The sequence below is a fragment of the Cebus imitator genome, unplaced genomic scaffold (genome assembly GCF_001604975.1).
Source record: "Cebus imitator isolate Cc_AM_T3 unplaced genomic scaffold, Cebus_imitator-1.0 Scaffold217, whole genome shotgun sequence".
NCBI lineage: Eukaryota > Metazoa > Chordata > Mammalia > Primates > Cebidae > Cebus > Cebus imitator.
Window position 1 is genome coordinate 586,912 of NW_016107532.1, and position 11,604 is coordinate 598,515.

Sequence of the window (11,604 nt, forward strand, 5' to 3'; positions counted from 1 at the left end):
CATGTGCCATTACGCTCAGTTAATTTTTTTTTTTTAAGTGGTAGAAACAGGGTCTCACTATGTTGCCCAGGCTGGTAAAATTTTTTCATGTGGCCATATTTGTCAATCTTTTCTATTCCTCTAGCTTTAGATTTTAGAAAGCCTTTCCCTTCACCAAAGTTAAAGAGAAAGTTACTAAGTTTTCTTCCATTAGTTGCATGGTTTCATTTTAAAATATTTAGATCCTTAATCCATTTGTTTATTCTTGTGCATGGTGTGAGATATGAGTTATCTATATGGTTATTTAGTTGTCTCAGCCCATTTAATTAAAAAATCCACCTTTAACCCAATGATCTGAAATACCACTTTTGTCATACACTAAGTGTCCACATGTCCTTGGGTCTAATTCTGAACTTTTTATTCTATTCCACTTGTCTATTGACTATTCACATGATTTGATTTAGGCTTTATAGTATGCGTCAATGGCTGGTAGTCAGAGAGCCCTGCTGTTTAATTAGCTGTAGCTGAGTTCAGGGTAATGTTTATCTTTGTTATGATTCTATATCTAAATAGCTGTATCCTGCAGACTGTTACTATTCAATTATAGATTACTGATTACTTGAGCCAAAGGAGGTTAGGGCCGATACCAAATACAAATTTTAAAGAAAAGTGGCTTATTTAGTTCATCTGGAATTCCTAGAAATGCTGTAATGGCACAATATAAACAGTCTAAGTACATTCAATTGACAGTTTATGAAACTCTGTCTCAGAGGATTGGTGGAATTCCATATTCTCTAACAAGATTCATTCCTGGGACACATGAATCTGATTCTGATTTGACCTTATTAATTGGCTGGGAACCACTATTATGTATAAGCACCCAGCTGAATGCTCCAAGATTTCCTAATGGAAAATACTAACATTTTCATTCATTCACAAATATTAATTGAACTTCCATTGTATGCCGGGCACTGTACTAGGTTCTGGAGCTATAAAAATGAGCAATATAGCTATGACCCCTGTCTGTCCTCCACAGTTTAGTAGGAAACAGAGGTAATTAAACAAGTAGTAACAATAGCATAAGTACGGCAGAGAGGAAATATAGGGTGCTAGGGGCAACACACAGCTGGTACCTTAAGGTAATTTAGGAGAGCCAGAAAAAGCTTCTTAGAAGAAGCAATATTTAAGCTGAGACATAAAGGAGGACAAGGGGTGAACCAAGGTGTGGTAGTTTTCCAGGCAGGGGAAAACAGTATGTGCAAAGGCCCTAAGGCAAGACATTGCTTTTTGCTTTCAAGGAACTGAAATCGATTTTAGTGTGGCTAGTGCTTAAGTGGGTGGGGAATGGTGGAAGACAGGACATGGCAGGGGTTTTCCACTGGCAGTGGTTTTGCTCCCCAGGAAACATTTGCCAATTTCTGGAGACATTTCTGGTTGTCTTAATTAGGGACTGAGGGAGTACTACTGGTAGTAGACAGAGGTCAAGGACACTTCTTCTAAATATCCTACAGTATACAGGACAACATCTGCCTTGCCCCTGCCCACCCCCAACGCCACACACCACACAAAGAATTATGTGGTCTAAAATATCTGATCCTGGAAAAAGCAAAGGTCCTTTCATTACAATTTATGTGATATTGTAAGAAGGAAATTTGGATTTCATTCAAGGAAAAGGAGGAGCTATTTGATGGCTTTAAGTAGCGAAAACAAATGTTTTAGTACAGAGAATTGACTAGGATTTCTTCATCCAAATATTTATGTGCTATGCATTGTGTAGGAGCTGGAGATACAGTGGTGAACATTTAAACACTGACCCATTTTAGTGGAAGAGGTAGAAAATAAAAACAACACGGAAATTAACAATAAACAATAAGACCATTTTCCCATATTCAGTATCCCAACAGTAGATGAAATCTGGGTCTGGCAATAAAACTTCACTGTTAATTTTTAGAAGAGAAAAGCCCTGGACAAATTTTATAAACATCATCTATGGGGTATTTGTTGTTTAGTTTGGATCTCATTTCTCCTAAATGTAAATATTTTTTAAAAAGAATCACCATAATACAAACAAAATCTTGTTCTTCATTATTGTTTTTCATTTTCTGTGTGTGTGTGTTTCTGGCTTACATGTCCATATTATGTTCAAAATGCTCAATATTATAGGATTACTGAAATGATTACTTCTTTGGCTGACAGCTTTAATAGTGACTGCAACAATTTCACGAATGATGATCATTTGACAACCCCTGGTATAGTACAGAACTTGTCTCTTGGCAAGGATGACATTTAATTTTCTTCTTACATAAATTTCCTTAGGAAAGAAAACTGCTTTTTGTACCTCTGTGACACGTCTTGAAATTAGCTGTTTTCTCTAATGAGCTCATTTCAGATATATTAGCTTCTTAATCTAAGGACTAAGTCAGTGACAACGTGCTTTATGTTTTGGGAGATTCCAGTTGCATGAAGAAGAATTTTAGGTCAGAAAAATGACTGAAAGGTACATCTTCATTATAATTTTCTTGCTGTGAAGCCACATTAAATGAAGGGTGGATTTTCCAAAATAGCACTAAACTAAAATCCTTCCTGCCACACTAAAGAGGCAGCATTGCGTAGTGGTAGTAAAGACTCTGGAGACTCCCTGCCTCAGTTTAATCTTGACTCAGTCATGTACTAGCTTATAGTCTCAAGCAGTTATTTAACCTCAAAGCCACTGTTTCCTCATTTGTAAAATGGGGATAACCATAGTATTCACTTCATAGGGGAGGGTACTGACTCTGAATCCTTGCTTGGTCATTTATTAACAGTATGACTTTGAAAACATTAATCACTGAAGCAACTGTTTCTTCACCTGTAAAATGAAATAATGATGTACCTCATAGGGTTAGGGTAAAAATAGGAAATGATACAGCAAATATAACGTAAATAGCACTAAGCCACAATACACATTAAGCCTCCTGTAAAGGGAAGCCAACTTCTCCTCGTCTTGTGAATTCTTTACTACAGGGGTGCAAGAGATTTAAAGCCTAGAGAAACCACTGTTGGAGTTAAATTCACATACCCAGGAAAGGCCCTGAATGATATCTCCCTGCCCCTCTCCTGTGGTTATACTTTAGAAGAAATATGCAATGTTAAGTGGAGACACGCTCGAGAGATGCCAACCTACCAAAATCTGTTGCTTCAAATGGAAAGTATTTCCTCAATAAATAAAATAGTTCTAAAGTTGTGACAAAAGCTCTCCAGTGTTCTCAGTCAACTAGAAGCACAGGAAAGAGCAAGAATATTATGAAATACCAATGATAATTACTGATATACAAGAATTGACACCAAGAATTCGTCAAATTAAGAGATTTTTCAAGGACACTTTAAATTTTTTTGTATTAGTCTACCTCATCAAAACATTAATCTGAAAATCCTATTTAAAGGATCATTTCTGCTTACTGGTTTGTTTTGGGTGAGAAGCAAGATTTTGGGCTTCTGCTCCATGCTTCCACAGAACACTTTTGTGTAGCTGAACTGTAACATGTGGTAAAATAACTGGGATAACATTCAGTTTTAAGCTAAGTGGCCACTTCTGATACAATGGTATAAGCTGAACAGTATTCCATCTCTAGGTGCAAACAGGTTAATTTATGCTTTGTCTAAGGAAGACACAATCATAAAATTTAACATGTAATCACTCCTCAAATAAGTATAAACAGTGACTCATTTCCTACTTATGACATGTAACATTTTCCAAATATTGAACATGAACATCCTGGGACTTCTCCTCTTGATGAGAGAAAGAATAAGATGTAACAAAGTGAGGAGAATTAATTCTCTGTGATCTTAGCACTTATCACCGTCTGACATATTACATATTTATTTGTTTATTGTCTTTCTCTCGTGAGAATGTGGGCTATGTAACAGCAGGAATTGTGTCTGTTTTGTTCACTGATTTATCCTCAGTCCTGGATTATAGGTCCTCCAAATGTGTACCTAAAGTGAATAATTAAAGTGCTGGAAGCACTTCAACATTTGTCTATTTCTAAGATAGATATTTGGTCTAACTGTTCTAAAGAAGAGCCTAGAGCCCATTTACACAGGGGATATTTAGGAAAAAACAGAGAGGTCTTTTAAAGTTACAATGACTTAGCAATGAATTGAGGGAAATCTCAGACTTTGCAGAAGCCAATTTACAGATGAGGGTGTACTAATGAGTTGGGATAATCAATAATGTGTCTGAGAAAATATGCTGCATCTGGCTTGGAGCTGGACTGTGTTTTTATGAAGAAATTAGCACCTTACAATATTATAGATCATCTATAAAACTTCAGCAAAGCTTAGAAACTGGAAGCACTAGGTACTGTGGAAGAGGAGGGTGAAGAAGGGACCTGAAAACACAGAGTTTATTTGAAGTTTATTTAAGAAGAAGTTAGATCCCCAGATTCCCATCCCTGCCCTGCCCAGCCAGGTGACTATCTTCCCCAACAACCACAGGAAAGAGAACTAGAGAAAATAAACAAGAGATAATCTAGACTTAGGGACACCACACATTGAGCAAGGTAGAGATCAGGTGCAGGGCTGAAAACAATATCCGATATCGAACAGTGAAACTCCAGCCCCCTTTTCCTGCCCAGCTCTAAAATGCTGGCATCCAAGACATATACCCTCCAGTCAGAACACTGGAGGATTCTTTGCTAGAGAATATGAACAGCCCAGGAAAAATCTTAGAAATACTGACTTTCTTTTGGGATTTCCAAAAAAGGTGGATTATCTCAATGTTCTATAGTCAAGCTCTCTACACACACAAGCTTCTAATCAGTTTTTCAGTGCCTAAGTAAATAATACATTGCATCCATAAAACAAGAACAGGATGCTAAAAAAAAGAGGAGACACCGGAGAAAAAGAAACAACTATTAGAAATTAAAACTATGAGAGCTGAAATAAAACTTTTTGTAAAAGGACTGCAAAGTAATGTTGACAAAATCTCTCAAAGGTGGATTAAAAAGCCAAAAAACAGGTAATTTTAAATATCCTCCTTTTTAATAAACTTTAATTTTGAAAAGATGGATGAAGGGAACTTGTTACCAATAAGACTGAGCATAATTTGTTCCAACTTTGATGGAGAGAGTGTGTGTGTGCATGTGTGTTTTAGTAAAGTCTATATCATAGCTCTAATATTAAAACTAGGACCAAAACAAACACATAATAAATATCCTTGGGCAACTAGAAAGCTAATTTCATATATGAGAATGTGTTCTAAGCAGACATTCTTCTAAAAGTTGCTCATAGAAGGACTTTATCATTCCCAATTGTTGAACCATTAAAACCATTATATGATGATAGAGCATTTTAGATATTTATTATAAATTTTCCATCTTAACATACAACATAACTTTGGGCAATTATGTAAATGTGGATGTTTCACTTCCAGTAAGAAAATGTAAAATGTGTAATGTGTTTAACCATGCTGGATCATTTTCATGTATTGAATAAATAGTGAATTTCTGTTTCCAAATTGCTCACTAAAAAAAAAAAAAGCCAAAAAACAAAAGTACAGAAAACAGAAGAGAAAGATTAAGAAAATGAGGACTATCCTATCAGTATAGGAAATCTAATTTTTTTTTTTTTTGGGACAGTCTTACTCTGTTGCCCAGACTGAAGTACAGTGGCATAATCTTGGCTTACTGCAACCTTTGCCTCCTGGGTTCAAGCGATTCTCCTGCCTCAGCCTCCTGAGTAGCTTGGACTACAGGCACGTGTCACCATGCCTGGCTAATTTTTGTATATTTGTATATTTGAGATGGGGCTTCGCCATGTTGGTCAGACTGGTCTCAAACTCCTGACCTCAGATGATCTATCCACCTTGGCTTCTCAAAGTGCTGGGATTATAGGCAAAAGCCACTGTGCCCAGCTGGAAATCTAACTTTTGATTAATAGAATTGTAGAAGGAGAAAATATAGGAAATTATCATAAATAATACAAATGCATTACTCTGAATTAAAGAATATCTCCAGAGCCTGCTAGGTACCAACAGAATAAATGAAAAAGACCCAAGAAGGGTGATAAAAAGAAGATTTTGAAAGCTTTTGGAGAGAAAACAAGGTATATATGAAGGATTAGGAATAAGAATAGTATCAGAGTATTTAATAGCAATATTGGAAGGAGCAATGCCTTCAAAACTGAGAAAAAATAATTTTTACCCTAGAATGATAATACTGTGTCACACAAATAAGCAAGCATGAACATAGAATAATGATGCTTTTTGAAATAGTAAGTCTCAAAAACTTTATGTCTTATGCATTTTTGGTTAGGAAGCTACTGGAGGATATGCTCCACTAAAATGAAGAATAAAATTGGGAAAGAATATGACATGAGATGAAACACAAAAGGCAAGTGACAGGAACTCCCAGGAGAACAAGGTGGTAAGCTTTCAGAGCTTCACTGGTCCAGACTGAGCTCCCTGGAGGGCTCTAGATGGAGGACAAAGGCCTCCCCGGTAAAAAAAAGTAACTGGTAAGTGTGGAAAACTGTATTGAGAGATGTTTTATGAAGCTACATTAAGGGTTATGAAATGACTTAGCCAAAGGTTTGAAGTAAAATAAGCAAATTTAAAAATGAGGCATTTCATAAACCCCAAGGAAAAACAAAATTGTTCAAGAAGGAAATGTTATCCTTGGCTCCAGGGTGACATATTTACATAGTATTAATAATGAAAATACTATAATATGGATTCAGCCAAAAATCATGCAATAATTGTATTGGGCTGGTAGTGGGCAGAAGGAAGGTGAAAGAGCTGTAATTCCCATCATCCATAATAAGAAGCAATAGATAATTTGTAAACTAATAAAAATTTTAGCAGTATACGAGTAGTATTTAGAAATATGGAGGTGAAAATCAGAGAAACTTCTTTAAGAGGTGAAAATGGCTACCTGTGGAGAGAAGATGGCAGGGGTAGAGGAAGAGAATTGCTGGTTTTGAGCATTATTTTTCTATGTGCTTACTTTGAGAAAAATAGAAATTTCAAACCCAAATTTATAAAAAATATTATGGACAATGTAGTATAAGAGTTTTAAGCTATAAAAATTAAAAACTGTTGATTACTTATACCCTCATGTTGGGTAAAACATATCACAACTGGTTGGGTGCAGTGGCTCAGGCCTGTAATCCCAGCACTCTGGGAGGCTGAGGCGGGCGGATCACCTGAGGTAAGGGGTTTGAGAGAAGTCTAGCCAACATGGCAAAAACACGTCTCTACTAAAAATATAAAAATTAGTCTGGCATGGTGGCATGCACCTGTAGTCCCAGCTACAGCTACTTGGGAAGCTGAGGAATGATAATCATTTGAATCTGGGAAGCAGAGGTTGCAGTGAGCCGAGGTTGCACCATTGCACTCTAGCCTGGGAAACAGAGCAAAACTCTGTCTCAAAACCAACCAACCAACCAACCAACCCACTTCGTCGGTTCTCGACTTTTTTATTTATTCACTAGAAGACTTTATTTCTAAGCGTCTTTCCAACTCTAAGGTTCTGATCCCATCATAATAAAGTTTTCTTCTAGGAATAGCAAAGAAAGAGAAACTTTTCTCCATGTTCTCATGGTACACCTTTATGCATTTTTGTTCACTTTGCCAAAGATCTCCCTATCTTTGCTTCCTTGATATTAAAATGGAACTATCACGTCCCCAACTTGGGAATCATATTGTACCTGTGAGGCTAGTCTTCGCATTGCTTCCTCCTGCCGCCTGCGCATTTCTGGGGTTCCTGGGCAGCTTCCACTGGTGATAGATGAGTGAGCTGAAGGTGGCTGTGTGAGTGGCAGCTCTCTGTTGGCATCCACATCTGTATTAAAAAGATTTAGATGTTTGCATCAGATAATCATAAAACTTTAAAGGAAAAATGGCTGAATTCTATTTGTTCTATGATCTAACAATTCCGCTCCTAAGTATATATCTAAGAAAAATAAAAACACATTCCACCCAAAAACTTGTACAAAAATGTTCATAGAAGAGTGATTCATAGTACCCCAAAGTGGAAACAACCTAAATACCCACCAACTGATGAACAGATAAAACACAGTATATCCATTCAATAGACAATAGTCAACAATAAAACAACCCGACAATAAAAAGAAATGAGATACCGATACATGCGAGAATGGGGATAACCCTTGAAAATGTTATGCTAAATCAAAGAAGTCAGTTAAAAAAAAAAAAAAAACCATATTTGTTTGATTTTATTTACATAAAATGCCCTGATTAGGAAAATCCATAGAGACAGAAAATAAATTAGTGGTAACCTAGGGCTGGAAATAAGAGGGTTAAGAGGAGAATGGGGATTGACTGCTAACAGGCATGAGTTTCTTTTAGGGAGATGAAAATGGCCTAAAGTTTGATTATGATGATTGCTGTACAACCCTGTGAATTATACTAAAAATACTGACTTGAACACTTTAAATGGGTGAATTACATGGTATGTGAATTACAGCTCAATAAAACTGTTTAAGATTTTTTAGATTCAATTTGTTCTTATTATTTAGAAAATATATTAGAAATTATAGACTACATTTATGAATAAAGTCATACTCTAAAAATGGATACCAAAGTAAATATTTGAAGTTGTTATTTGATGGCCAATAGCCACTGAAAAGAAGGAATAGGAAACAGTAGTCCTGATTTAACTCCCTACCAGTAGGAGTAAATTTAGACTTCTTTCATTCAACTGGTGCAATAAATTTCTTGGTCACTGGATAGAATCCTGGATAACTGCAGGGGGGTGGGTATGGGAGATGGCAATAAAAAAAGGCTAAAGAAATTAAAGAAATGTGTTAGCTTTTTTTTTTTTTAATCACAGTTGAGGTGAAGTTCAGTGATTGCATGTCACCGTATTATTTCTGCTGTTCACGTCGTCCCCCTACTCTACTCCCCTTTACCTGGTATTTGATTTTGTGGGTAATTACTGTCCAAATACCCTCTGTCTTCTAGCTATTTCCTTTTGTAAATACCCTCCTTTTTGTCTGAATGCCTTACTTTCTGTTTGGTATTCAGACAACAGTAGAAATAAAAGTTAATATGTAGGCTGTAGTCAATGTGCATAGCAAACTGGCAAAAGAGACTGCTGATATCAGCAGAGTAGGGAGGGTAGGATTTATTTACTTAACAGCTGTTTGGGGGCTTGGCAGCTGCTGGCAAATGTCAAATCCAAATTAACTACATTGAGACTTTTAGTGATAGGAACATACGGTCTTGTATTAGAGCTTCCCCAACTACTATACTGAGAATAGCTGCAGTTAATGAAATAATGCTGAATTATACAACAGCTCTGTTTTCACAAAAATATTTTTGTTCTTTGTGTGTGTGTGTTAGGGGGGCTGGATAATGGTGGTGGTGGTAGAGACTGACAGGGGTGTCAGGTTTGGGAGAGGAGGTGGAAAGCAGGATGACAGGCTACTGCCTGCCTTGACAGCTTTTCTACATCCTTTCAGGGAAATGACAAGGAGGGGGTGGGCTAGGGGGCTGAGTTTCTGTGGGGGAAGGACAGCCAAGCAAAGCAGTACTGCAGGCTAAACTGCTCCCACTTTCCACAGCAATAGTGCTCAGCTTTTCTTTCTACTGTTGTCTGAATACCAAACAGAAAGAAGGCAGGGGCAGAAGAAAGGATGACAGATGATGCAGAGATAGAAGTTGGGAACTCCAATCATTTCCCATGTATTTTTATGATCACTACAACCATATAATTGGTACCATCACCCAAGGATTAAGAAAGCCAGTGAGGTTCCAAATAAACCCATCCAGGCTTAATGTAAGTTAAACTCTGTAAAAAATTAAGCCAACCCTCCATATACAGACATCATTCTTATTCTTATTAGTGAAAAAAGCTGCTGCTGCCAGTAGCACATTCAGCACCAGTTCATTCAGGTAACAGAATTGTGCCAAAAAACAGCCTGCATTTTATCAGTTACTTATTCTTGACCCTTCTTTTGGTTTTGTTAAGATGGCAGAGGTAGAATACAGTTTGGCTGTCAACAAATTGTAACAAAAATTATTTTGTATAAGGTAACATTGGTTCTGAGTAATTCTGATGTACAGAGCCACATGCTTTATTTAGCTCTCTTGACCCCTTTCAAATTCTGAAAGTTAAGTGTCAGGCCAAATCTACAGTCTCAACAATGGATGTTTATCTTATGAATGGGGAGTGTCCTGGTGTTTCTGGAGATTCTCCGGAAGACAATGGATGTTAGAGAATAACTCAGTGAATTACCTTTAAAGAATCTCTGCTTTGGGGAGCAAACAGGCTTTTTATAAACTCTTGCTCCCCCTGCCCCTCCCCGGGCTCATAGGGACATCCCCAGGTACCTTTCTGTGAAAGCAGCTCTTTTTGTCTTTGGGATTTATTTTCTGTCATGCATGATTCTACCACTCTGTTATCTGCAACTCTGATATACAGAGGAGTCACAGAGACCTTGAGTTTTCTGGTTTCCTTTCTGACACACTCAAATAGCAAGGCACTTGGACTGCTCAGATAAACAGCAGTTTGGAATGATAAATACTTAAGTACTCAAAGAAAAATACTGGAATAGTGTGGAAAGTTACTTTTAACCATGAAAATATGTTCTCAGAATCAAAATTTCAGCAGACACAATTCTGAAAGATCAAGTAGTCACATTTCTTCATTTTACAAATAAGAAAACTGAGCTCTAAAGAATTAAAGTAAAATTCTCAGGTTCACAAAATCTAGTCAATTTGAGTGCTGGGGCGCAAACCCTGGGCTCCTGACTCCCACAATACTATGCCAATCTACCTCATAAGAGCTTCATTTAGAAACTAGCAATATATGCCTCTGAAGAAAGGAATTCTTCCACAACAATTCTTACCATACCCTGGTAAGAGGTATTTTGATTCAAACAGTTTTCTTCTAAGACAATAGTTCTTCCACGTTAAGACATCCATAAGCTTACCAGAGGCAATCTGCTTCCTTAATGATACAAGGCTACTAACTAGCTTCAATAGGAAGCCAAGAAGTTTGGAGGGTCTTCAGTGAGTTCCTGTTATGTTTCTAGCACTGTGCTAGACCCTGTTAACTACCATCATCTCACACAAACCATTTCTAGTGGTTGCTGTCTGAAAGTCTGTGGTGGGCAAGATTATTGATTTGGACTGGCAGAGCAGTAGTTTCTTTTTTTGGTTTTCTTCTAACAGAAACCAGGTAGACAGGTTCTACACATATAGTATGTACAAGAAGAACATTGATATATTGCTATTTATTTTCTTTACTAAAGTGAGTTTCACCAATAAGGAGAATAATAATAGCAAAATGGGTAAGAATAGCTTCTGAAATCAGACTGCTTCGTTTCACCATTTATTAGCTGTAAAACCTGGGAGAACTTACTTAACCTCTCTGAACCTCAGATTACTTACCTGTGAAATGAAGACAACTTCACTAAGCTGACAGCAGAATTCGATGAATTAATATTTGTAAAGAGCTTAGAGAGTGTCTGGCACATAGTAAGTACCATACGAGTGTTTAAAAAATAAATCAGTGGCCGGGCGCGGTGGCTCAAGCCTGTAATCCCAGCACTTTGGGAGGCCGAGGCGGGTGGATCACGAGGTCAAGAGATCGAGACCATCCTGGTCAACATGGTGAAACC

The 11,604-nt window shown here is 37.2% G+C and overlaps 1 protein-coding gene across 8 annotated transcripts in view; it reads right to left on the reverse strand.

Moving 5' to 3' along the window:
- TANC2 (tetratricopeptide repeat, ankyrin repeat and coiled-coil containing 2) overlaps window positions 1-11,604 on the reverse strand; it is a 437,594-nt gene that overhangs the window by 95,441 nt on the left and 330,549 nt on the right. For all 8 annotated transcript variants that reach the window (XM_017549227.2, XM_017549226.2, XM_017549224.2 and 5 more), the window contains one exon: window positions 7,666-7,799. In XM_017549227.2, the coding sequence (XP_017404716.1) occupies window positions 7,666-7,799 (134 nt within the window). The remainder of the gene's footprint in view (window positions 1-7,665; window positions 7,800-11,604) is intronic.